Raw genomic sequence first — 27,939 nt, forward strand, 5'->3', positions numbered from 1 at the left:
TATGTCAGTGCTACTCTCTCAGTTCGTCTCACCCTCCCCTTCCCCCACCTGGGCTCATATGTCTGTTCTCTCGCCCTGCGTCTCTGTTCCTGCCCTGCACACGGGCTCATCTTTTCTTAATTCCATCCATATACATTAATATATGATATTTGTCTTTCTCTTCCTCACTTACTTCACTCTGTATGACAGACTCTAGGTCCATCCGTATCACTACAAATAACCCAGTCTCGTTTCTTTGTGTGGCTGAGTGATAGTGCATTGTACCTATGTGCCACATCTTCTCTACCCATCACAGTTAGGTTGCTTCCATGTGCTGGCGACCGCAAACAGTGCTGGAATAAACATTGGGGTACTTGTGTCTTTCTGAATTGTTTTTCTCGTGGTATGCACTCAGTAGTGGGATTGCTGGATCATGTGGTAGTTCTGTTTTTTACGGAACCTCCGTGCTTTCTCCGTCGTGGCTGTATCAGTTTACATTCCCACCAACAGCGCGAGAGGGTTCCCTTTTCTCCACATCCTCTCCAGCATTTACTGTTTGCAGACTTATGATGATGGCCATTCTGATTGGTGTGAGGTGATACCTCATTGTAGTTTTGATTTGCATTTCTCTGATAATGAGCGATGTTGAGCATCTTTTTTTTCATGTGTTTGTTGGCCATCTGTGTGTCTTCTTTGGAGAAATGTCTGTTTAGGTCTCCTGCCCATTTTCTGGATTGGGTTGGAAAAGTACCTCTGTGACTGTGGTGGGACTTAGCTCCATGTGCCCAAAGAGCCCTGGGGGAGTCTTGTCTGTCTGTGCATCTGGGTCACAGGCTGGCAGACCTCACTATGGGCTGCAGAACCTGCAGAGCCAGGGAACCTGCCCGGACCCCTCTGGGGGCGGAGGCGTAACCTGGAGAACAGTAACAAAAGAGAAAATTCGCGGAAGGTCAGCCTTCACTAGGGAAGAGACTGGCACTCCAAAAAAGGATCAAAGAAAAAGTAGCAGAACCACCGCCCCACAACCCCCCAAACACACACACACACACACACACAAGGAAACATCTCACGGGGCTGATCTCCCATCACAGAAAAGGAAAGAGCCCAGTGAGTGTCCAGTTAGCCTAGTTCTGAGGACACTGCTGGCGACATCTGTGTCTCTACAGCAGCCTCCACAGTGCTGAGAGGGGACCTCCATGAGGAAGGAGAGGAAGGCTACTGGCAAAGAGGCCGATCAACATTTCAAAGGGCGTGAAAGGGATTGCTCTCAACAGGGAACCCAAACACATGCCTCCTTGAGCACCACAGCCGGGAATCTACCTCCTGCGTCCACAGGCACCCTCAGTGCCCCGAGTGCTTGACCCACACTTTCCCCCACTCTCCAGGGGCTCCTTGTGGGACTCTCCCCCTGCAGCCCCTAGGGGAGCCCGGGGAGACAAGGAGCGGGCTCAGAAAACCGCGCCCCCCCCCCACCCGCTCTGGGCGAGGGCGCCCGCAAACTGGAGCCCTAGCGCCACCTTCTGGAAATCCAGACACAGCTTTCCAGGAGGCAGCCTGGTGGGTTGTCAGAACAGAGAGACAGAAAAGCTAAGAGTTCTCCCACAAGACGGAGCAAGAAAAGTGGAGTAGGTACACCGCCATCGTTAAAAGAATACCCCAGCTGAAGGTAACCAGCAAAGATTGAAGATGTCTGCTACTTCAAATGAGAGAGCGCCAATGGAAAACTACAAAAAAAAGCATGAAACGTTAAAGAAACACGCCATCACAAAAAGAATATAACCTGTTTCCAATAAGCTACAACATGGATGAACCTGTGGACATTTTACTAGGTGAAACAAGCCTGATAGAAAATGAAATATATTGAATGACTCCCCTGAAGTACCTAACAATGGTCAGAGCGATAGAGACAGGAAGTAGAGTGGTGATGGCCAACAACTGTGGAGGAGAAAGGGGGAATTTTTGTTGAATGTGTACAGTTTTGGTTTGCAAGATGAAAAAAAGTTCTGGAGTTTGGTTGCCCAAAATGTGAATGTTCTTAACACTTCTGAATTGGACACTTAAAATGGTTAAAATGCTAAATTATACATTAGGTGTAATTTACTATAATAAACACCATCTCGGAACCACCCCCTGCGGGTAACCGCAGAAGAGTCAAGGGCTGATAACAACACTGCAGGTGTTTCCCAGCCCACCCCCACCCCAACAACCCAGGGGTGAGGACCGTCTTCTGCGCTCAGGACTCCCGGCTTGGGTTCTTGGAGATGTCCCAGCTCCAGCCCCGCACGGCTTAACCTCAGCCTCCCTGACTGACCCAGTGCTCCAGGCTCTGCTCCAAGGATCCAGTAAGTCTCGGGTCACCCTCTTCTGTGGGAGACTGGGCGCTGAGTTCGCATCGTCCCAAAGAGACCTCTGCAACCCCAGAGTGCAAGGGGTCATAGTAGCTCCAGCCTAAGGGTGGAGAAACCCGTTTTACAGATGAAAGCAGGAGCTGGTGTCTGCGCTGTGTGTGTGTGTGTGTGTGTGTGTGTGTGTGTGTGTGTAAGGAAGGGTGGGGCGAGATTGGATCATTGCCTTGAGGCTCTAAGACAATTTTTACTGTTGTTCATATAATATTAGAGATCACCCTTATATAAGGTTTATGATGTAGGGTTGGTGATCATGCCCTAGAATAGGTTTTATGATTTCAATCTCTTTTTACTCTGGGCCCTTCGAATCTATGGGTTCTTCCTCTTCTGCAGATATTGGGGTAACTGTAAGGGACTTGAACACCCAGATTTAGGTATGTGTAAAGAATAAACGCATAATGACTTACATTCATTCACTTCTGGGTTTGCTATGCCCAAGTTTTATTATTTATCATGGGCAGTACTTTTTTTTAAATGGTGGTAAAATACACAGAGAGCTTCCCAGGCGGCTCAGTGCTAAAGAATCTGCCTGCCAATGCAGGGGAGGCAGGTTCAAGATCCTTGGCCTGGGAACTAAGGTCCTACATGCCCGCAGCTCCTGAGCCCACAGGGCCTGGAGCCCGCAGGCCACCACTGAAGGGAAGCCCACAGGGAGCCTGCCACAAACAGTCTGCACGCTGCAACTAGGATCAGGGCCTGCATGCTAACTCGCTGCAGTAGTGTCCGACTCTTTGCGACCCTGTGGACTCTAACTCTCCAGGTTCCTCTGTCCATGGGATTCTCCAGGCAAGAATACTGAGGGGATCTTCCTCACCCAGGTATCAAACACGGGTCTCCTGCATTGCAGGCAGGTTCTTTACTGACTGCCACCAGGGAAGCCCCTAGGCTCAGAGACAGTTTGGCAATTGAGGCTCAGACGCTCCCCTGAGCTAAGGATAAGGAGGTAGGGATCTGAGGCCTCAACGGGGAGGAAAACAACTTACAGGAGGTCAGGGAACAGCTGCTTGCTCCTCCAGGCAGGCAAGTCCTTTTGAGATTAAAAGCTGTTCTCTGGTAATAGCTCTCTTCCTGGCGTAGGTCCCCTAATATAATTATTTTGAGCAGTTAAAGGAGAGACAGAGAACTTCTCCTGAGTCCGCTGGGTCTGAATCGCCTTCAGCTCAAAACAACCCATATCCAAAGTAGGACATTTTGGGGAGATGTGTTCTCCTCCTCCTCACATCTCTTCAAGTAAGTCTCCCAGTAACTTTGAAATATGTTAAAAGTGTTGTTTATGTGTGAAGAAACCAAAGTTCAGAGACAGACAACTCGCCCAATGTGTCCTTATATCACCCTCTTCCCCTCGTTCCATTGCTTCATGGAATTGGACTCCCAAGGCCAAGGGCGGATGGATATTCTTTTTTTTTTTTTCTTTTATTGAAGTAAAGTTGATGTCTAATGTTGTGTTAATTTCAGCTGTACAGCAAAGTGATTCAGTTCTGTATACAGTTTTCATATTTTAAAAAATATTTATTTGTCTGAGCCAACGCTTAGTTGTGGTGTATGGAATCTAGTTCTCTGACCCGGGGTGGGACCTGGGCCCCTTGATTTGGAGCGTGGAGTCTTAGCTCCTGGCCCACCAGGGAAGTCCTTCTTTTTCATATTCTGTTCCTATGGTTTATCGCAGGATACTGAGTAGAGTTTCCTGGTCTCCACGGTAGGACTGTGTTGTTTAGGATGACATTCCTGAGGACTTTGTGTCTCGCTTTCTCAGCAGATCGTACCCTCCTCAGCTGTGTCTAGGATGCTGCATCCGTATGTTCACCAGTTTGTTCAGAAGCTGGTCACGGGCGGCCGCTGGAGCCCATAGAGAAGTCTGACAGTCCCATGGCTCATCAGAACACTCCACATTTTCAATACGGGATCCGACACAGCTTGGAGAACAATGGGAGGGCTGGTGCCTTATGGACGGTGCCAATAAATAATTTCTCTGAGAGATAAGGACTGATACAGAATGGATTGAGTCAGACGACCTGAAATCTACCTGGGCCACATCTAATGGAAGTTCTCGGCTTAATTCTCACTTATGATCTTACGAATTCTGCCAGCTTTGTTATTTGTGTTTCTCCTGTTTCGCAAAATTGTTGTTCTTCCACTACTGGCCTCTGATAAAATGATGATGTGTAGTTTCATATGAGATCAGTGCCGGTAACGATGTAACTCTAAATGTTGGGAGAAGCAACAAGAGAGAGTATTTTCCTGGACCTATTTTCCTGGACCATAATGGTCATGAATTGCCTCCCAATGGTCATGAACTGCCTCCCAAACCGTTGTTGAATTTATGACCATACAGGAGCCCTGCCGACTGGAAACTGGCACTTGCCATCTACCTCTACAAGGATTAAATCAGGAGCTGCTGCAGCTGCTGACTTTCAACACCCGCTGAGAGGAGTTTAGGGCAGAGATAAGGAATGAAGCAGTCTGTGCACTGGGAAAACTGGCAGAACAGGCCATCAGGGAGTTAGACACTTTCAGAAGACTTTTTAAAATTTATTTTCAATCATAAGATTGTTTCTTTACAATGTTCTGTTGGTTTCTGCCGTACAACAACGTGAACCAGCCATAGGTATACATGTGTCCCCTCCCTCTTGAACCTCCCTCTCACCCACCCCCCATCCCACCCCTCTAGGTTGTCACAGAGCGCCGGGTTGAGCTCCCTGTGTTACGCAGCAACTTCCCATTAACTGTCTATTTTGCATGTGGTAATGTATATGATTGGGGGCTTCCCTGGTGGCTCAGATGGTAAAGGATCCGCCTGCAATGCAGGAGACCCAGGTTCCATCTCTGGGTGGGGAAGATCCCCTGGAGAAGAGAATGACAACCCACTCCAGTATTCTTGCCTGGAGCATCCCAAGGACAGAGGAGCCTGGAGGGTTACAGTCCACAGGGTCACAAAGAGTTGGACACGACTGAAGTGACTTAGCACACACAGCGCATATATTTCAGTGCTACTCTATCAATTTGTCCCACCCTTTCCTTCCTCCACTGTGTCCACAAGTCAGGAGAAGATCTTATGAGCCCTGATTCTTCCATCTTTGCATACGTAGACAAACACTGACATCACTAATGGTGGCACCTGCTTGGCTATTGGGGAGAAAACTACAGTTAAAAGTCAAAATGAAGTAGCTGCAGTGCAGACATCTGAGGAAATAGCTAGGTGACACTGGCTGTGATCTCAGACAAGTCCTTGCATTGCCAAAAACGAGTTTTCTGAGTTGCATCAGACTAGGATGCCACATCCATTCACAGAACAATGTCTGCTGGCAGCTAGTAACTGCAACCTTACTTTTTCAAGGTCTCTTCTTGTACGTAGAACATTGTTAGACAAGGAAATTGCTTTGGCCCCTTTAATTTTGTCTCAGGTGGTTTCTCGGAAGCTCAGTCATTAGCAACTGCTTGAAACTGCACTTTGGAACTCAGGGAAGGTCGTGGAGACTGGAGTCTGCCTACAAGAAACAGGGGACAGAAATAACACCCAGGAGCCCCATATGGCCCTGAGGCAGGATCTAGGTAAGCTCCAGGCTGGGCATTCACAATTAGATTCCTGTTTACATTTCCTGAGGAAGGAGGCAGGTGGGCACTTGGCTAGACATTTACAACCAGCCTCCTGTTGGCAACTTCAAGATGGAAATGACAAGAACAGAGTAAGTAGCTGGACTTTGTCTCCTGTGGACACCTAAGATAACAATCAGGGCAGGGCTAAACTCTATTTGATTAAAAGATCAAGGGGTCACATATTTCTTACCCTTGGGACTGGGAGACGCTGCACATCCCCAGAAAGGCTCCTTGGAGGTCAAAAAGAAGGGGGCACCATCCCATAATAGGTGATGTCAAGGACCCCTTCACAGGGCTCTGGACTAGAATCCATCCTGGAAAGAAGTTGCACATGTGTTTTGGGGAGGATCCTAGGGCAGGGCAGGTGTGGAAAAAGAAACGAAACAATTGGCCAAAGGTGAACAAATCTGGAAGAAATGCCCTGTGTGAATGACTTAACTGCCATCTGATGGGGCTCCTCCTCCTCAGGGGAAGGCCCACATCTCTTCTCTCCAGGTGTGTAATTCTGCCTCACTTTGGTCTGAACTGAACAAGCAGTTTCTCTGTGCCCTCTGGCTTGTTGGGCTGTGTCTTTAATCTACTTCGTACACTTTTTTTTTTTTTCTTTTTTAACAGCTTTTGATTCTTGAGAAATGAATATATCAATGGGGACGAGAGCCAGGGGAATCTTGTCTGTAGCCTCTGTCCCTTGGTGGATGAGCGGCTAGGAGTCCTGGTTTTCCCCCAGGCCACCTGGGTCCAATTCCTGGGCAGAGAACTAAGCCACTGCTCACGCCTGACTCTATCCGAGAATGTCTGATGCTGAGACCCAGGATTTCAAGGTAAACTGCAGGTCTCCCCAGGCTGCTGGCTGGAGACCTCTGAATCTCTCTCTCTCCCATGAGAACTTGCTTGCAGGGGATCAGCCCGGCTCCAACTTGAGGGTGGAGAGACCTGTTTTCTAGATGAAAACAGGAACTGGGATATATGAGTCTGTGTGAGAAGAGGTATGTGGTGGAGAGGGGTGATTGGATCAATGTCCTGACGATATAGGACTATTTTTGACTCATGTACAACCAACAGTTGGACTTCCCTGATAGCTCAGATGGTAAAGAAACTACCTGCAATGTGGGAGCCCTGGGTTTGATCCCCGGGTTGGGAAGATATTCTGGAGAAGGGAATGGCAACCCACTCCAGTATTCTTGCCTGGAGAATTCCATGGATAGAGGAGCCTGGAGGGCTACAGTCCATGGGGTCGCAGAGAATTGAACTCAACTGAGCGGCTAACACACACAACCAATAATTACCCTTATATAGTGGATGTGACATGTGGACCACTGATTTCAGTCTTCATTACACTGTCTGCCCTCCGTATCTGTGGGTTCCTCATCTGTATCACAGGGCAACTATAAGGAATTTGAGCATCTGTGGATTTCGGTATTCATGAGGGAAGCCTGTTTGGTGATTTATATTAAATCACTTTAGAGTTTTCTATATCCAGCAACTGTGAAGTCGGCTCTATTATTTATCATTGGGAGCAATTTTAGAAATACTGGCAAAATACACATAACAGAACTGACCACCTTAACCATCTTTAAGTGTATAGTTCACTAAAATTAGGTATATTTACATTGCTCTGCAACCAATCTCCAGAACTCTTTTCATCTTGTAAGACTGAAACTGTGTCTGTATTTAATGATAACTCCCAATTCCTCCTTCATCACAGCCCCTGGAAAACCACCATTCTACTTTTTAGATTCTTTGGCTGGTCTAATAATTATATTGACATGAGACAGATTAACAGATTTAGTTTGTTATGTTTGGGAGCCCCATGAAAACCCTGAGGCTCAAGACAGTTAGACAGTTCTGCTCATAGAGGCTACTCTGAGCTAAGGAGAAGAGGGTAAGGATCTGGGGCTTTGAGGGGAAGGAAGACAATGCAAGGAAGATGGGACGAGCAAATGCTTGGTGAACAAATGTGCAGACAAATCTTTCTGAGATGAAAACTTATCTGGTGATAGCTCTCTTCCTAGTATAGACCTCCCCCATCTGAATTATTAATATTTCAATCAGTTAAGGGAGAGGCAAGGAGATCCTTCTGTGTCTGCTGTGTCTAAATTGCCTTTAGCCCAAAATCCATGAGCCAAAGTGGCATATTTTGGGAAAATGGATTTTGCTCCACCTCACTTCTCTTCAAGCAAACTTTCCAGTAACTGAAACATGTGAAAAATCCTATTTATGTTTGAAGAAACTAAAACTCAGAGATGCAGAACTTGCCCCATGTGTCCTTGTATCACCTGCCCCTCATCACCCCATTGCTTCATGGAATTGGACTCCCAGGGCCAAGGGAGGGATGGACATTCTAGATGACTTTGTGTCTTTCTTTCTCAGCAGATCTGAGCCTCCTCAACTATGTCGAGGCTACTGTATCAGTATGTTCACCAGTTTGGTCAGAAGTTGGTCCAAAGGCGGCTGCTGGAGCCCATAGCGGAGCCTGAGAGTCCCACAACTTATCTGGACGTTCTAGACCTGGTCATCTTGGGTGTGGGCAGAAGCCTGGGAGCTGGCATTTACATTGTGGCTGGTGCAGTGGCCAAATACATAGCTGGACCAGCTATCATCATCTCCTTCCTGGTGGCTGCCCTGTCTTCTCTGTTGTCTGGGCTCTGCTATGCCGAATTATGGGCTCAGGTACCACGTTCTGGTTCTGTGTATCTCTACAGCTATGTCACCATGGGACAACTGTATGCCTTCATCACTGGCTGGAACCTCGTTCTGTCCTTATTTATTGGTAAGAGGATGGGGAGTGGGAAAATATGGGCTTAACATCTGGAAACTGGGAGACAGGATTGGGGTCTTCACTCTTTCATGAGCACTTAGTTATTGAACTGCAGAGGTGAAGTGTGTAATAATGGCAGGAAAACCCCACAACGTCATTCTACTTAGCTCTGTCCTGTTTGCCTTAAATGATGGACCAAGAACCCAAAGGACAAGGAAATGTAGGGAGTTCCCTGGATAAGAGAGAGGCATATCCCCCAGGCTCATCCCCTCAACAGATTGAAATCTTTGGTCAGTTGTCCTTGTAGGATTTTCCTTTACCCCTATGTTTGAATTTTCAACCCTCATCTCGTAGTTCCTCTGTTCCTATTTCACTGTGTTCTTTCCTCACATAATATTTATTTCCTCCTAGCATACTGAGTAGTTGACCTACTTTGTGAATTATCTGGGCCTGCTCTTCTCACCTCAAAAAGAGAAAATCTTTGAGATTAAGTATTTGGTCTTTTTTTTTTTAAGATATCCCATGGTACTAGGTAGAGGAGTACTTAATTTTGTTAATGAATATGCCTTCTTCTTTCTCCATGCAGCCACTGTCTGTGTGGCTAAGGTCTGGAGCTACAGCCTTGACAGCCTGATTGGGAACCACATCTCTCAGGCATTAGAGGGGACTTTCTCTCCGTATATGCCCTCTTTCCTGGCCACGTTCCCAGACTTTGTCGCTCTGGCCCTGGTGCTGGTGATGATTGGTGAGAAGGGGACAGAGACAGGATGAGAAGAGTGGGGTGTGGAGCAGGAGCTGGGGAGGGAAAGGCTTGGGTGGCAGAATGTGGGGGGTTAGGACTAGAAACAAAGGTGGCAGGAGAGGAGGACATACACGGCTTCTATCCTTGGCACCACTGACAATTTGGGCTGGATCATTCTTGGTGTGGGGGGCTGTCCTGTGCATTGTAGGTTTTGAAAAATCATTGTTGGGCATTGAGTAGCATCCTTGGTACCTTCTGCCACCCAGTCCCTTGGCAACTACTGGTCTGCTTTCTGTGTCTATGGATTTGATTATTCTGGATGCTTCATATTCCATCTTTACTACAGGAGTACTGGTTCCAGGAGCTCGTGTGTCATCCCTGGTTATCAAAGTGTTCAGAGGCATGAATGTTTTTGTTCCAATCTTCATGATCATCTCTGCCTTCATTAAGGGAGACCTGCACAACTGGCAGCTCACAGAAGAGGACTACAGATCGAACACATCTGAATCCAGTGACATCTATAGGACTGGAGGGTACTCTTGGCCATCAAAATGCACTTGGGTGGAAGTGAGGGCTGTGGGTAGAGCTGGGAACATAATGGGGACTAAGAGAGCTGGGCTGGTGGATCAGATAATGGGGATCCTGGAACCCAGGACTTGTGGTCTTGAGGAAGGATCCAGTAGAGGTGGCTGAACTCACCTCACCCACCTTCTTCCTCATTCCTTCTCTCACCATAGCTTGGGGCCTCTAGGTTCTGGAGGGTTTGTGCCCTTTGGCCTTGATGGGATTCTTCAAGGAGCAGCTCTATGTTTCTACGCATATTTTGATTTTGAAGTCATTGTCACTACAGGTAACATGGTCATGACATGTCCCATCAGAGGTGTGGGCACAGTTTGGGCTGCCCCTGGGCATAGGAGTTGGTAGAAGGTGAACCCAGATTTTGGAGGTGCAAAAGGAAAGAGGATTTTCTGATTTCATTCCAGTATGTTTTTCTGATCCAGTATTTCCTTCCATCCCGCAGGCAAAGAAGCCCGAAATCCTCAGCGTTCCATCCCCTTGAGCATGGTGATCTCCACCTTCATCTGCTTTTTGACGTATTTTGATCTCTCAGCGGCACTCACCCTCATGGTGCCCTACTACCAGATTCATCATTACAGTCCTTTGCCACAGGCTTTTCTCCATGTTGGATGGGACCCTGCCAGATATATCATGGCTGTTGTCTTCCTGTGTGCTCTTTTATACAGGTCAGTATCATGGTTTTCTCCCTCTCTACTGTCAGATTCTTAGGTATCCTGTCCCTTGTCATTGAGAGACAAGAGAGCAAGATGCATTATGACATGTAGACAGGGAAGAGATGCCTCACTCTGTACTGATGCTCTACATCCTCACACATGTTCCCATTTTGCCTTCCAGCCTCCTGGGCACCATGTCTGTCATGTCTCAGTTGATCTGTGAAATGGCGGGTGACAGGCTCCTTTTCTGGGATCTTGCCCAGATCCACGCCAGTACAGGCACCCCTGTCATGGCCATAACGGCTTCTGGATTTCTTGCAGGTAAGTAAACAAAGCCCACTCCTCCTTCTGGTCAAATTTCTTACCTTGGATGTTTATACTGGTTTTCACTCCCTCCCCACCTTGTTTTGTGCCCTCATTCTAGGGGTTACGGCATTACTCTTTGACCTCCTTGATATCGTTGAACTCATGATAATTGGGGTCCTGCTTGCTTATACCCTCGGGACATTTTCTGTTCTCATCCTCAGGTGAGAATTCACTACATGTGGGCTCAGGGTTTTAGACTCATGGGGATTGATGAGGAGGTAATTGTCTTCTACCTTCATGCTGCCTTATAATTGTCCTGCTGGGCTGAAGTCCAGAAAGATTTTAATTAGACTGCATGATGTTCCATGAGTAGGAGCTGCTATTAATATTGCCTTCATATCTTTAATTAAGGTACCAACCACGTCAAAATTTTGTCAAGAATGAGAAAACAGAGGAAGAAACTGAGATGGAGCCTACACTTGAAGGAAATCCTTTGGACTCTGAACCTGAAGCAGGAACTTCAAACATTCTAAAGAGTCTGTGGTTCCCTCCCAGCACCATCCCCACCCGGAAATCTGGCCAGATTGTCTATGGATGTGCCTTCCTGCTTGGTGAGCAGTTGGATCTCACTTTGGTGGTATTCTGAAACTGACAAGATAGGTTGGGAGCATATATTTTATCAGTTGAGGAATCTTGGAGATATGATGGCCCTTCCTGAGGTGGGCAGTTTCGGGTGGAATATGATCCAAGTTCTTGATCTATTTGGCTTCTGGAGTTGAAATTGTTCTCCTCCACCTTAAGTTCTCCTGATGCTCATCCTGAGCCTGATCCTGGCCCAGTGGCCCAGCCAGGTGTTCTCTGGAGACCCCGTGCTCACAACAGTGGCTGTGCTGCTGCTGCTGCTCATCACTGGGGTCACGGTCATCATCTGGAGGCAGCCCCAGGACCCCATTCCTCTTATGTTCAGGGTAAGGTGACTTTATGTGCCCAAAGTGTCTACCTTGAGTGAATGAAGTCTGCATGCTTTGAGATCTAAACATTCTTTTCTGGACCAGAGAAGAAGGGGAATTTCTAAAACAAATGGATCTTTTGCTGATCCATGCTAAGTGTTTTAGATCCTCAATCTGAGTAGGCACTGAACACACAGCTGGAATCAGACTGGAGTCTTCTCACCCATGTTGGGTATGGCTCATGTTTCAGACACCCAGGGTGCGTTCAGGGATGGACTGACTCTGCCCACAGGTCCCTGCTGTGCCTGCCCTCCCACTGGTGAGCATCTTTATGAATGTCTACTTGATGACAAAAATAAACACTTGGACCTGGACTCAATTTGGCATCTCTAATGCCATTGGTAAGTGGTTTTCTGGGATAAAAACTACTATTGAGTGACTGAACCCAACCCTCTTCCTACTATGTCTGCCCCAAACTTTGTCAGAAGCCATAATAGGAGGTCTACTGGGCATTAGTAAGTGAGGAGAATGCCTACTTTCCCTTTTCATCATCTCATTTCTTTACTAGGATTTGTCATATACTTTGGATATGGGATCCGATACAGCTCAGGGTAGAACTGTGATCAACAGCCACCAGCTTCCATCTCCCAGACTCTTGATGACGATATCCCTAGTGCTTATTCACAATAGCCAAGACATGGAAGCAACTTAAATGTCCATCAGCAGAGGAATGGGTAAAGAAGATGTGGTACATACATACAATTGAATATTGCTCAGCTATTAAAAACAATGAAACAATGCCATTGACAGCAATGTGTATAGACCTAGAGATTGTCATACTGAGTGAAATAAATCAGTCAGAGAAAGACAAATATGATATGATATTGCTTAAATGAAAATCCTAAAAAAATGGTACAAATGAAATTATTTACAAAATAGAAATAGAGTCACAGATGTGGAAAACTAATTTGTGGTTACTAGAGGTGGAAGGGGTGAAATGATAAGCTAGGAGATTGGGATGAACATATACATACAGTAGTACATATACATACAAAAATAGATAACTAATAAGAACCTACTGTAGAACACAGGAAACTCTTGTCAATACTCTGTAATGGATGAAATGGAAAAGAATCTTTAAAAAATGTGGATAAATGTATATATATAACTGATTCACTTTGCTGTACAGCAGAAACTAGCACAACATTATACATCAACTATACTCCAATAAAAATTTTTTAAAAATAAAAATGACCAAGCATGGTAATGGCACTGCCTTCAGTCTCCTTTCTCCTTTCTGCCCTCCATGTCTGCTGATGCCTCATCTAGGAGCTGAGCATTCCGCTGGGGATGACTCACTGGTGTTTCATGTTAAGTTACCTTGGAGTTTTGTACCCTCAGCAACTCTGTGAAGCTGGCTCTCCTGTTTATCACTGGCATCATTCTTTTTTCCTTAATTGTGGCAAAATATACATAAATTTGCCATCTTCACCATTTTTAAATGAACGGTTCAGCAATATTGGGTAAATTGTAAATTTTACTGTGACACTGTGTGTGTTTACAGCTGTGACACTAATTTGCAGAACTCTTTTCGTCTTGTAAAACTGAAACCGCGTTCTCATTTAACAATGACTCCCTATTTTTCCTCTCACCCAGTCCCTAGTAAACCACTGATCTATTTCTGTCTGTGTAAATTTGACTATATCAGGTACTTCATTGAAGTGAACCATACAGTATATGTCTTTTGGAGACTGCCTTTTTATCATTTAGCATATTGTCCTCAAGTCTCTTGTCCACAAGGGTATTGTCCCTGTTGTAGCATGGGTCAGAATTTCCTGTCTTTTTATTGCTGAATAATATTCCTCTGTCAGCACACATCACTTTCTAGTCATCCATTTTTCGTGGATGGCCGTTTGGGCTGCTTTCATCTTTCAGCTATTGTGAACAATGCTGCTACAAACATGGGTGTGCAAATGTCTCCTGTGACCTCAGTTTCAGTTCTTTTGGGTGTATTCTGAGAAGTGGGATTGCCCAACCATGATGGTAATTTCAGTTTTGGTGTTTTGGAGGAACCATCATACTTTATCCATAGCAACTGCACCATTTTATGTTCTTAATGAGAGGTCTCAAAGGTTTATCAGCAGCGTTTGATCAAGAAGGAAACACAGGTCCAGAGAAGTATATGACTTGTTCAAGGGCAGAGAGGTGTTCGTGGGGCCAAGATGCTAATCATAGCTTCCTGACTCTTTGAATGCTTGCCCTCAACCATAATGCTCAACTTGGACCTTAGAGTAACATGGACAGAAGCCCCATGCCCTTAACTCGTGTTCACTGAGTCAACCTAGTCTTGCAGAGCAGTGTAATGGGGAGACATTGTATGTCCCAAAGGATTGAAAACACAGTTTCTCATTTCTGATTCAGAATGAAGATCAGTCCTCCCTCCCTCCAGGCACTTGGGAGGCCATCTGTTTTTCCTTTTTTTTTATTTCCAAAAATTTAATAATACTTTATTTTTTTAATGTTTACAATTTTTTTTTTAGTTGGAGGATAATTGCTTTACACTGTTGTGTTGGTTTCTGTGTAAAACAAGGAGGCTCAGTCATAATTATATGTATATGTCCCTATCACTCTAGGTCACCACAGAGCTCCGGACTGAGCTCCCCGTGTTCTACAGCAGCTTCCATGAGCTAACTGTTTCACACATAATCATGTATAAATGTCAGCGCTACTTTCTCAGTTCATCCCACCCTCTCCTCCCTCAACTGTGTCCACAAGTCTGTTCTTACATCTGCATCTCCATTCCTTCCCTACAAATAGGGTCATTTGTCCTATTATTTTAGATTCCATACATATGCATGATATACAATATGTGTTTTTCTCTTTCTGAGTTTCTTCACTCTGTATAACAGACTCTAGTTTATTTATCTCACTACAAGTGACTCACATTCATTCTTTTTTATGGCTGAGTAATACTTCATTGCCTATATGTACCACATCTTCTTTATCCATTCATCTGTCTATAGACATCCAGGTTGCTTCCATGTCCTGCCTGTTGTAAACCGGGCTGCAAAGAACATTCACGTACATGCACCTTTGTGATTTGGTTTGATTTGACTTTGGTTTTCTCAGGGTTTATGCCCAGTAGTGGGTTGCCGGGTCATATGGTAGTTTTATTCCTAGTTTGTTCAGGAATGTCCATCCTGTTCTCCATAGTGCCTGTGTCAGCTTACTTTCCCACCAAAAGTGCAGTAGAGTTCCCACCTCTCCACATCCTCTCCAGAATTTATTGTTTGTGGATTTTCCAATGGTGACCATTCTGACTTCTGTGAGGTGACAGCTCACTGACATATGGACCCAGTGGGGGAAGGAGAAGGTTGAACAAACTGGGGGATTAGGACTGACATGTATACACTACATGTGCAAAACAGAAAGCTAATAGGAACCTGCAGAGAGCACAGGAACCTCAGCTTGCAACTCTGTGATGCCCTAGAGGGTTGGGATGGGGGATGGGGTGGGAGGGACTCCCAGCAGGTAGGGGACATATGTATACATATAGCTATTCACTGGGCTTCCTTCCCTTGTGGCTCAGCAGTAAAGGATCCACCTGCCAATGCAGGAGATGCCAGTTTGATCCCTGGGTTGGGAAGATTCCTTGGAGAAGGAAATAACAACCCAGTCCAGTATTCTTACCTGGAGAATCCCATGGACAGAAGAGCCTGGTGGGCTACAGTTCATGGGGTGGCACAGAGTCAGACACGACTGAGTGACTGAACAGCAACAGAGCTGATTCACTTCTTTGTGTCATAGAAACTAACACAACATTGTGAAGCAATACACCCATGGCTGACTCATGTCAGTGTATGGCAAAAACCACTACAATACTGTAAAGTAATTAGCCTCCAATTAAAATAAATAATTTAAAATAATTTTTAAAAGAGAACACTCAAATGAATAAAATCAGAAAGGAGGAGATATTATAAATGGTACTTTAAATATAGACAGTCTTATAAGAAACTACTATGAAAAACTATATGCCAACAAATTGGATAACCTAGAAGAAACAGATCAAATTTTTAGAAGCATCCAACATATCAAGACAAAATCAGGATAAAATAAACAATACGAATAACAAACAAGTAAGGAGGTTAAATCAGTGATCAGAAACCTCTCAACACAAAAACAAGATAGTTTCACTGGCAAATTTTACAAAACATTTGATTTTTTAAAAACTGTTAAAATGTTGGCCACACTAGGTTTTAGTTGCTGCATGTGGGCTTTCTCTCTGGTTGTGGGTAGGGGGCTACTCTTTGCTTTGGTGTGCATGCTTCTTGCGGTGGCTTCTCTTATTGTGGAGCACAGACTCAGTAGTTGTGGAGCACAGGCTTAGTTGCTCCATGGCACGTGGGATCTTCCCAGACCAGGAATCGAATCTAGGTACCCTGCATTAGCTGGTGGATTCTCATCCACTGTGCCACCAGGGAAGTCCAAAAAGTAAGAATATCAACAAACACGAAAAAACTACATTTATTTCTAGACTCCTTTCGTTTACAAGACAATGGAGAAAACTCGCGGTGTGTGTGTGTATGCGTGTTCCCGAGAGGGTCCCCTCATAATGGAAGAATCTTTGACAATATTGAGATTGGGAATGTTTTCTTTTCTTTTTTTTTTTTTTTTATAGCGGGCTCCAGCGGGCACCGCAGAACGCGAATACAGACGAAAGGCGGCCAGCGCCTGTCTGGGTTTACTCGGGAATGTTTTCATCCTCTTCCCAGGTCACATGATTTTCTCTCGGCTCCCCTCTGATTTAGTTTCTATTCTGTCAGGGCTAGCCTGGCTTTGGTATTTGGATTGGTTTCCAAATGCAACCAAGAAAGGAAAGCCACTAGCCCAAGGCACAGTGATGAATTCATGTCAAAATCAGGATGCATGGGAAACGGGGCAGAAGGCAAGAGAGAGACAGAGTGAGACGAAGAAGTGTTTCCATCTGAGATAGAAAAGAGGCAGGAAGAGGAGGCACAGATGGGAGGACTAACATGCTGAACCCTGGAGGGGTGGGGTAGGCGTGAGGGGAGGCAGGTTATCAACTGTGAATCACAGGTCACAGTGAACTCAACATCAATGTAAAATATTCACATATAATGTAAACACAAAGTACCCAAACTCAGCAATGGTTATAGAATTGAGTAACAATTTCAGACTCTTTTGGAAGTACATAAAAATGAAAAGATGTTAGTATTTGAGAGATAGAGGTCAGACAGCAGGGAAGTTGGGGAGGGATAATGATCAGGACACTCACTTGGAAACACAGGGTAACTGTTGAATGAAAAAGGAAAAAGAACAGGAATGTGAGTGTACCTCTGACAGTTACTGCAGTCACCGTGAGATGAATTAAAAACATGGGAAATTATGTTGAAAAGATGAGAGGGTGGGGAGAAAGCAGCAGAGTTGGACCTGAGTGACTCTCATGAATCATAACAGGAAGAGACTGCCTGTCAGTTGGGGTTGTCTACTGGGCTTCCCTGGTGCATCAGTGGTAAAGAACCTGCCTGCCAAAGCAGGAGATGTGGGTTTGACCCCTGGGACTGGAAGATACCCTAAAGGAGGAAATAGCAACCCTCTCCAGTATTCTTGCCTGGGAAACCCCATGGACAGAGGAACTTGGCATGTTACAGTCCATGGGGCCACAAAAGAGTCAGACATGACTGAGTGACTAAACAAGAAGAAAATTCTATACCATGTGATATCAGACATGCCATTCTCATGGCTTAAGTCTCTGTCCTTATATTATTTTAAACTCTGTATGTTTTCTCCTTTTATATTACAGTTGTTTAAAAAGTCAGATGTTTTAAAACCAATGTGGAATTTTTTTCAATATAATATATGTAGGTTGGATTCCAAATGTCCTGCTATTGTTTAAGAGGGGAGTGCTCCTTACTACTAAATCCCTAATGTGTATTTTAGATGTCTTTTTTTTTTTTAATTTAGACTCTCACTTCTTGGCTGCTTCAATGTGAACTATTTTCTTTTCATTTTATTGCAGTATAGTTGATGTGCAGTGTTAAGATAATTTCTTCTGTACAGCAAAGTGACTCAGATATACAAATATAATGATATATTCTTTTCAATGACATTTATCACAAGATATTGATTATAGTTCCCTGTGCTATACAGTAGGATCTTGTTGTTTATATATATAGAATAGTTTGCATGTGCTAATCCCAAACTCCCAATCCTTCCTTCTCCCTCTCCCTTGGCCATCATATGTCTGGTCTCTATATCTGTGAGTCTCTTTCTGTCTCATAGATAGGTTCATTTGGGTTGTATTTTAGATTCCACATATAAGTGATATCATATGATATTTGTCTTTCTCTTTCTGACTTACTTCAGTAATTATGATAAGCTCTAGGTCCATACTGCTGCAAGTATCATTGTTATATGTTTCATGGCTGAGTTTCATTCCATTGTATGCATGTATGAATATATATGTATGTGTGTATATATATATATATATATATATATATATATATATATATTTGTTGTTGGTTAGTCACTCAGTTGTGTCTGGCTCTTTTGTGACCCCACGGACTATATCCTGTGAGGCTCCTCTGTCCATGGGATTACTCAGGTGAGAATACTGGAGTGGGTTGCCATTCTTTTCTCCAGGAGATCTTCCTGACCCAGAGATGGAACTGGGAACTCGTGCATTGCAGGCAGATTCTTTACATCTGAGCCACCAGGGAAGCCCTCATCATATTGTAGAAGCATTTAAACTTTATTGTTCTTGGGGCAGATAATCTTGTCCTCTGTCCTCCTAGGTTCTCTGTCTAGAGCCTGCAAAGAAGACACAGGAAGGGTAGATGAACAGGAGAAAGAACTCCATCTACAACTAGCCTTCTGTTTACATTTCCTGAGGAACGAGGCAGGTGAGGTCCAGGCTAGGTATTTACACTAGACTTCTGTTTGCACTTGGAGATGGAAATGCCAGGAACAGAGTAAATAGCTGGACTTTGCCTGCTGTGGACATTTTACTATAACAATCATGGCAGGGACAGAAAGGGGCTAAACCCTGTGTGTGTAAAAGATCAAGAGGTCACATATTTTCTATCTTTGGGGCACAACACATGTGCAGAAAGACTCCTTGGGGTGTAAAAAGGAGGGGGTGCCATCTCGTAATAGGTGATGTCCAGGCCCTCACAGGCCTGTGTGCTGGAATCCATCTAGAAAAATAGCTGCACACACCTGTCAGGGAGGGTCCTAGGGCAGGTCAGGTGTGGAAAAAGAAACCAGGTAATTGGCCAAGGTAAACAAAGACGGGAAGAACTGCCTTGCATAGACGATTTAACAGTCTCTTTATGGGGTTCCTCCTCCTTCGGGAGGACTCCCACAGCCTTTCTCTTGGGTGTGAGCTCTGCCTGGCTTCTGTCTTAACTAAACAAACTGTTCCTCTGTGTGCTCCCTCACGACTGTGCTATGTCTCTAGTAATACACTTTTACTATATTTTTAGTTTTTGCCTCCTGGAGAAATGCCTTTTTTTTTTTTTTTTAACTCGATACTAGAACCAGGAGAACCTTGTTTCTAGTTTCTAGTCCCCGATGTACTGGCAACTAGGGGTCCTGGTTTTCATACTGCGTACTCGAGCCCAATTCTTGGGCAGAGAACTTAGCCAGCACTCACGGCTCTCTCTCTCTCCGAGATCATTTGCGGGTGAAACCCAGGATTTCAAGGTAAACTGCAGGTCTCCCCAAACTGCTGGCTGGAGATTTCTGACTCTGTCTCACAGGAGAACTTGTTCTCACTCTCTGCTTTGTTCTCTTTCCAAACCTGTTGGGGTTAATCTAGGTCTGCTCAATGAAGGAGCCCCAGTTATCTTTTTCTTGCCCCTCTCCCCATTTCTCCCATTCTGCCTAAACGCAACTCCCAGCCTGTCCCTCACCCAAGCAGAGCTTCCTCATCAACTTTGGGAGAACCACGCCTGGAATCAAGGCACAGCACCTACCACCACAGCCACCAAATTGCTCCCACTTTGTTGTAGCTGTTGTTTAGTCACTAAGTCATGTGCAACTCTTTGCAACCCTGTGGACTGTTGCCTACCAGGCTCCTCTGTCCATGGGATTCTCCAGGCAAGGATACTAGAGTGGGTTTCCATTCCCTTCTCCAGGGCATCTTCCCCACCCAGGGATCGAATCTGTGTCTCTTGCACTGCAGGAAGATTCTTTACTGCCTGAGCCCCCAGGGAAGCTCAACCCGGGAGGATTCCCTTCAAAAGCCAGATGGGCCAAAAAAGGAAAACTCGGGTTTGTTTTGACCATGTCTGGCCTTTATTTAAGTTGGGGGTTGGAAAGTGGCCTAAAACTTGGGTTTCTAGATTATAATGCTATCTTATAATTAGATCTTTGTTGCCACAAAATAGGTAAATGGACTGAGGTTAACTCTCCTGACATTCTAAATGACCCCTTTCTAACTTCTCCCAACTCTCGGGGGAACCCAAGCTTCGCCAATCCTGTTGTTCTTGTTTAGTCACTCAGTCTTGTCTGACTCTTTACAATACCTTTGACTGTAGCCTTCCAGGCTCCAGGTTTCCTTATTCCTTCAGATTCTATAATTTTAGGACACTGTATTTGTAAAAAGAAAAATTGATAACCATCATCTGAAAACATACAGTTGCCATAAACCTTCAATTTTTAAAAAAAGTCTATATATTGTGGAACAATAAGTGGATGTATGTTTGTGCTTGTACATGTATATTTGAGCAGTTAAGGGAGAGACAGAAAGCATTTCCTGAGTCTGCAGGTCTTAATTGCCTTCAGCTCAAGACAATTCAAGGATTTCCCAGGGGTCTCAGTGGTAAGGAGTCCACCTGCCAATGCAGGAGACACAGGAGACTCAGGTTTGATCCCTGGGTCAGGAAGATCACCTGGGAGAGATCATGGCAACCCACTCCAGCATTCTTGCCTGGAGAATCTCACAACAGGGGAGCCTGGTGGGCTGCAGTCCATGGGGTCTCAAAGAGTCATAGAGGAGTGAGCATATACACACACCAAACAATCCATATTTCAAGTGGCAATTTTGGGGGAGACCTGATCCTCTCCACCTCACTTCTTTTTAAAAAGCCTTTCCAGTAACTTTGAAACATGTGAGAAGATTTCTTTGTGTTTGAAGAAACCAAAGCTCAGAGATGGAGACCTTGTCCCAAATGTCCTTTTACCACCTGCCCCTCATCGCTCCACTGCTCCATGGACTTGGACTCCCAGGGCCAAGGGCGGGTGGACCTTGCTGATGGCTTTGTGTCTTGTTTCCTCAGCAGATCACGGCTCCTCAACTCCATCCAGGATGTGGTGTCAGGATCTCCACCACTTTGGTCAGAAGCTGGTCTGCAGGTGGCTGCTGGAGCCCACTGAGATTTCTGAGAGTCCCACGGCTCCTCTGAACACCCTGAAGCTGGTGGCCTTCGGTTTGGCCAGCACCCTGGGGGCTGGCATGTACATCCTGGTGGGAGAAGTGGCCATGTTCATCGCTGGACCAGCGATCCTCGTCTCCTTCTTGGTGGCTGCTGTGTCTTCTGTGTTGTCTGGGCTCTGCTATGCCGAGTTTGGGACATGGGTCCCGTGGACCGGTTCTGCGTATCTCTACAGCTATATCAGCATGGGAGAACTGTGGGCTTTCGTCATTGCCTGTAACTTCATACTGTCCTATGTCGTTGGTGAGGGGATGGGTGTGGGGTAGGTGTGGGGCTGAAGTTCTGGAGACCAGGAGCAGGCGTTTGGGTCTTCGGTCCTGCATGAGAACTGTGTCATCCACTCTGTGAGGGGAGGAGGGAAATAACATCAGGAAAAGTCCACAACTTCATTCTTCTCAGCTCTCCCCTACTTTCCTTAAATGATGGACCAAGAACCCAGAGGAAAGGGCACTGTAGGGAGTGGGTGAGAGGGAGGCATGGCCCACAGGCTTATCCCCTCACCATACTGAAGTCTCTGCTTAGCGGTTGCCTTCATAGAGTTTCCATTAGCATTTGAACTAAAATTTTAATCCTCATCACCCAGACCTCTTGCTCCCACTTCCCTGTTTTCTTGCATAACTTTGATCTCCCACTAACATTAAATAGTTTATCTATTTTAGAATTATCTGGGTCTATTTCCCCCACCCCATGAAAAGAAGCTCTCTGAGATTTGGTATTTTGTATTTGTTTCCTAACATACATGACTTTGTGTATTTGTTGTTGTTCCATCACTAAACTGTGTCCAAGTCTTTGCAACCCCATGGGCTACAGCACACCAGGCTCCTCTGTCCTCCACTCTCTCCTGGAATTTGCTCAAACTCATGTTCACTGAGTCATTGATGCTGTCCAATCATCTCATCCTCTGCCACTCCCTTCTCCTTTTACCTTCAACCTTTCCCATGTTGGACACCTTCTGACCTGGGGGCCTCCTCTTTGGGCATCATAACTTTTTGCCTTTTCATGCTGTCCATGGGGTCCTCCTGGCAAGAATACTGGAGTGGGTTGCCATTTCCTTCTCCAGTGGCCCATGTTTTGTCAGAACTCTTCACTGTGACCCGTCCGTCTTGAGTGGTCCTGCATGGCATGGCTCATAGTTTTATTGAGCTATGCTAGCCCTTCACCACGACAAGGCTGTGATCCACGAAGGGGTCTTGGTTTATACGGGGGTCCAATTTATATTTGTCAATGAATGTTCCTTCTTATTCTGCTGCAGTCACGGGCAGCGTGGCCAGGGCCTGGAGCATCGCTTTCGACAGCCATATCAGGAACTACATCTTTCAGGCCTTAGAAGGAACTTTCTCTCCATATATGCCCTACTATCTGACCAAGTATCCAGACTTTGTCACCCTGTCCCTGGTGCTGTTGCTCAGAGATGAGAAGGGATCCAAGTTAGGATGGGAAAACTGGGATGTGGGGCGGTGGGGGAACTAGGGTGGGAAAGGTGTGAGGTGGAGGAACTGTGGGAACTAGAAATTAAGGTCTGGGATACGAAAGACAGGAAGTCAAGATGTAGAGCGTTGTTTCCCACCCTTGGCATTACTGACCTTCCAGGCTGAAACAGCCTTTGGTGTTGGAGGCTGATGCAGGCACTGCAGGATTTTCGTAATCAACCACTGTCAGGTGTGTAGAACCTTTGGACTTCATTCACTAAACACCTGTGATTCATATTTCCCAAATTGTGACAATCGGGATGTCTCCAGACATTGCCAAATGTCCCCTGGGGACCCAAATCACCCCCAGCTGAGAATCATTTACTTAGAGTGACAAGTTTCTTCCTCTCTACTGAGACTTTTTTCAATTGGGAGGAAATTAACATAGCATAAGATTAGCCATTTTATTATTTTTCCTTAGCCTTATTGATATATAATTGACATACAATATTATGTAAGCTGAAGGTGAACATCATGATGATTTGATAAATGTGTATATTATGTGCTGGAGTAGGAAATGGCAACCCATTACAGTAATCTTGCCTGGAAAATTCCATGGACAGAGGAACCTGGCAGGCCACAATCCATGGGTCAAGGGGTCTGACACGACTGAGTGACTGAGCCCATATTATATGATAATGGCCACAGTAAGAAACTAACCATGTTAAAGTATGCAATTCAGTGGTACTTAGGGCATTCAAGACATACAACAATCACCTTCATCTAGCTTCAAAATCCTTCATTATAGCAAAATGAAACCCAGTACCCAGCGAGCAAAGACAGACTATCCATCTTAATCTCACAGCCCCCTAACCTCTGGCAACTACTAGTCTGCTTTCTATGTCTATGGATTTGATTTGGCTATCTTGGAATGTCTCATATTCCATCTTTCCCACAGGAGTACTGGTTCTGGGAGTTCGTGAATCAGTCCTGGTTGGAAAAATATCCACAGGCATCAACCTTTTGGTTCTCAGCTTCATCATCCTCTCTGGCTTCATTAAGGGAGACCTGCACAACTGGAAGCTCATGGAACAGGACTACACATTGAACACGTCTGAATCCGGTGACATCTATAAGTCAGGAAGGTGCTCTCGGTCCTTGTCATGCTTGTTGGGGCTGGTGCAGAGCTGGGAATCTGGCAGGGACTAAAGAGATCTGGGCTGGTGGATCTGGATAACGAGGTCCTGGAGCCCAGGGCTGGTGGCATTAACTCTGAAGTCCCGTAGAGATGACTGAACGCACCCCCCTCATGGTCTTTCTTGCTTCTTCTCTCACTGTAGCTTGGGCCCTCTGGGTTCTGGAGGGTTTGTGCCCTTCGACTATGATGGAATTCTCCATGGAGCAGCTCTATGTTTCTACTCGTTTGTGGGTTTTGATGACATTGTCACTAAATGTAACTGGGTCATTGTGTGTCCCATCAGGGGATTGGGCTGCCCTTGGGCATAGGGGTTGATAGAAGATTTTGAAAACCTTTTGAAAGTTCAAGAGGAAAGTGGATTTTGTGCTGTGCCATCAGTGTTTTCCTAACCCGAGATATTTGCCCACCCTGCAGGGGAAGAAGCCCCAAATCCTCATCGCTCCATCCCCATCAGCATCGCGACCACAGTCTTCACCTGGTTTTTGGCGTATTTTGGTGTCTCAGCGACTCTCACTCTCATGGTGCCCTACTACCAAATTCAACCTGACAGCCCCTTTCCGCAGGCTTTCCTCCATGTTGGGTGGGGCCCTGCCAGATATGTCGTGGCAGTTGGCATCCTGTTTTCTTTTATACATGTCAGTGTCAAGGCCTTCTCTCCATGAACTGTCAGATGCTCAGGTGTTTCAGCCCTTGGCATTGAGGGACGAGAGGGAAAGACCCCTTACCGAGGTAGACTAGGGAGCCAGAGCCCTGGTCTCTCCTCCTTCTCAACATCCCCACCCGTGTTCCCACCGTCCCTTCCAGACTGCAGAGCTCCTTGTTCCCTGTGCCTCAGGTGATCCAGGAAATGGCAGAGGACGGGCTCCTTTTCCGAGGACTTGCCCGGACCCATGCCCTCATGAAGACCCCTGTCATGGCTGTCGTTTCCTCTGGAATTCTCGCAGGTGAGCAACAGAACCCACTCCTCCTTTGATCCCGTTCCTTATCTGGGTACGTCCAGTGGTTTTTCACTGCCGACCCCCACCTCGTTCGTGCCCTCATTCTAGGGATCATGGCGTTGCTCTTTGAGTTCAGTAATCTGGCGGAGCTCATGTCGGTTGGACACCTGATGGTTTACTCCTTGGTGGCGTTTTTTGTCCTTGTCCTCAGGTGAGACTCCACTGCACCCTGACTGGGTCTCTTATGTTCCTAAAGACTCAATGGCAGTTCATCCTCTTCAGGTTGTTTTTTTGGGGGGGGGAGGCTAATTACTTTACAATATTGGAGTGGTTTTTGCCATACATTGACATGAATAAGCCATGGGTTTACACGTACTCCCTATCCTGAACACCCTTCCCACTTCCCTTCCCATCCCATCCCTCTGGGTCATCCCAGTCTACCAGCCCTGAGCACCCTGTCTCATGCATCGAACCTAGACTGGTGATCTGTTTCACATATGATAATATACATGTTTCAATGCTATTCCCTCAGATCATCCCACGCTCGTCTTCTCCCACAGAGTCCAAAAGATTGTACTATACATCCGTGTCTCTTTTGCTGTCTCACATATAGGGTTATTGTTACCATCTTTCTAAATTCCATATATATGTATTAGTATACTATATTGCTGTTTTTCTTTCTGCCTTACTTCACTCTGTATAATAGGCTCCAGCTTCACCCTCCTTATTAGAACCGATTCAAACGTATTCTTTTTAATGGCTGAGTAATATTCCATTGTGTATATGTACCACAGCTTTCTTATCCATTTGTCTGTTGATGGACATCTAGGTTGCTTCCATGTCCTGGGTATTGTAAACAGTGCTGTGATGAACATTGGGGTACACATGTCTCTTTCAATTCTGGTTTCCTCGGTATGCATGTCCAACAGTGGGATTTCTGGGTCATATGGCAGTTCTATTTCCAGTGTTTTAAGGAACCTCCACACTGTTCTCCATAGTGGCTGTACTAGTTTGCATTCCCACCAACATTGTACGAGGGTTCCCTTTTCTCTACACCCTCTCCAGCATTAATTGTTTGTAGATTTTTGGATAGCAGCCATTCTGACCAGCGTGAGTTGGTACCTCATTGTGGTTTTGGTTTGCATTTCTCTGATAATGAGTGATGTTGAGCATCTTTTCATGTGTTTGTTAGCCATCTGTATGTCTTCTTTGGAGAAATGTCTGTTTAGTTTTTTGATCCATTTTTTGATTGGGTCATTTATTTTTCTGGAATTGAGCTGCAGGAGCTGCTTGTACATTTTTGAGATTAATTCTTTATCAGTTGCTTTGTTTGCTATTCTTTTCTCCCATTCTGAAGGCTGTCTTTTCACCTTGTTTATGGTTTCTTTTGTTGTGCAAAGCTTTTCAGTTTAATTCGGTCCCATTTGTTTATTTTAGCTTTTATTTCCATTACTCTGGGAGTTGGGTCATAGAGGATCTTTCTGAGATTTATGTCAGAGAGTGTTTTGCTTATGTTTTCCTCTAGGAGTTTTATAGTTTCTGGTCCTACATTTAGATATTTAATCCATTTTGAGTTTAACTTTGTGTATGGTCTTAGAAAGTGTTCCAGTTTCATTCTTTTACTGGTGGTTGACCAGTTTTCCCAGCACCACTTGTTAAAGAGATCGTCTTTTCTTTATTGTATATTCTTACCTTCTTTGTCAAAGATAAGGTGTCCATATGTGCATGGATTTATCTCTGGCCTTTCTATTTTGTTCCATTGATCTATATTTCTGTCTTTGTGCCAGTACCATACTGTCTTGATAACTGTAGCTTTGTAGTATAGTCTGAAATCAGGCAGGTTGATTCCTCCATTTCCATTCTTCTTTTTGAGGGTTGCTTTGGCTATTTGAGGTTTTTGTATTTCCATACAAATTGTGAAATCATTTGTTCTAGGTCTCTGAAAAATACCATTGCTAGCTTGATTAGGATTGCATTGAATCTATAGATTGCTTTGGGTAGTATACTCATTTTCACTATATTGATTCTTGCAATCCATGAACAAGGAATATTTCTCCATCTGTTTGTGTCCTTTTTGATTTCTTTCAGCAGTGTTTTATAGTTTTCTATATATAGGTCTTTTGTTTCTTTAGGTAGATATATTCCTAAGTATTTTATTCTTTTCATTGCAATGGTGAATGGAATTGTTTCCTTAACTTCTCTTTCTGTTTTCTCATTGTTAGTGTATAGGAATCCAAGGGATTTCTGTGTGTCAATTTTATATCCTGCAACTTTACTATATTCATTGATTAGCTCTAGTAATTTTCTGATAGAGTCTTTAGGGTTTTCTATGTAGAGGATCATGTCATCTGCAAACAGTGAGAGTTTTAATTCTTTTCCAATCTGGATTCCTTTTATTTCTTTTTCTGCTGTGATTGCCATGGCCAAAACTTCCAAAACTATGTTGAATAGTAGTGGTGAGAATGGGCATCTTTGCCTTGTTCCTGACTTTAGGGAAAATGCTTTCAATTTTTCCCCATTGAGCATAATGTTTGCTGTGGGTTTGTCATATACAGCTTTTATTATGTTGAGGTATGTTCCTTCTATGCCTGTTTTCTGGAGACTTTGTATCATAAATGTATGTTGAATTTTGTCAAATGCTTTCTCTGCATCTATTGAGAGAATCATATGTTTTTTATCTTTCAATTTGTTAATGTGGTCTATTACATTGATTGATTTGTGGATATTAAAGAATCCATGCATCCCTGGGATAAGTCCCACTTGGTCATGATGTGTGATCTTTTTAATATGTTGTTGGATTCTGTTTGCTAGCATTTTGTTAAGAATTTTTGCATCTATGTTCATCAGTGATATTGGCCTGTAGTTTTCTTTTTCTGTGGCATCTTTGTCTGGTTTTGGTATTAGAGTGATGGTGGCCTCATAGAATGAGTTTGGAAGTTTACCTTCCTCTGCACTTTTCTGGAAGAGTTT

General features: G+C 44.8%; 2 protein-coding genes across 2 annotated transcripts in view; both read left to right on the forward strand.

Moving 5' to 3' along the window:
* The first annotated feature begins 2,221 nt into the window (after nt 1-2,221).
* Nucleotides 2,222-27,939, forward strand: part of LOC113889099 (cationic amino acid transporter 3-like) — a 33,530-nt gene continuing 7,812 nt past the window's right edge. The window contains exons 1-7 of the mRNA XM_027535950.1: nt 2,222-2,321; nt 21,269-21,667; nt 23,792-24,035; nt 24,174-24,286; nt 24,446-24,606; nt 24,765-24,975; nt 25,078-25,180. Of these exons, the coding sequence (XP_027391751.1) occupies nt 21,298-21,667; nt 23,792-24,035; nt 24,174-24,286; nt 24,446-24,606; nt 24,765-24,975; nt 25,078-25,180 (1,202 nt within the window). The 5' untranslated portion in view covers nt 2,222-2,321; nt 21,269-21,297. The remainder of the gene's footprint in view (nt 2,322-21,268; nt 21,668-23,791; nt 24,036-24,173; nt 24,287-24,445; nt 24,607-24,764; nt 24,976-25,077; nt 25,181-27,939) is intronic.
* LOC113889102 (cationic amino acid transporter 3-like) lies at nt 8,346-12,708 on the forward strand. Its single transcript, XM_027535952.1, is given in 11 exon segments — nt 8,346-8,748; nt 9,323-9,481; nt 9,825-10,011; nt 10,216-10,328; nt 10,500-10,722; nt 10,892-11,031; nt 11,135-11,237; nt 11,428-11,627; nt 11,818-11,984; nt 12,259-12,367; nt 12,535-12,708. Coding segments are annotated over 11 exon segments (1,902 nt in total). The 5' UTR covers nt 8,346-8,369; the 3' UTR covers nt 12,657-12,708.

Source organism: Bos indicus x Bos taurus, unplaced genomic scaffold (genome assembly GCF_003369695.1).
Source record: "Bos indicus x Bos taurus breed Angus x Brahman F1 hybrid unplaced genomic scaffold, Bos_hybrid_MaternalHap_v2.0 tig00003518_arrow_arrow_obj, whole genome shotgun sequence".
Taxonomy (NCBI): Eukaryota; Metazoa; Chordata; class Mammalia; order Artiodactyla; family Bovidae; genus Bos; species Bos indicus x Bos taurus.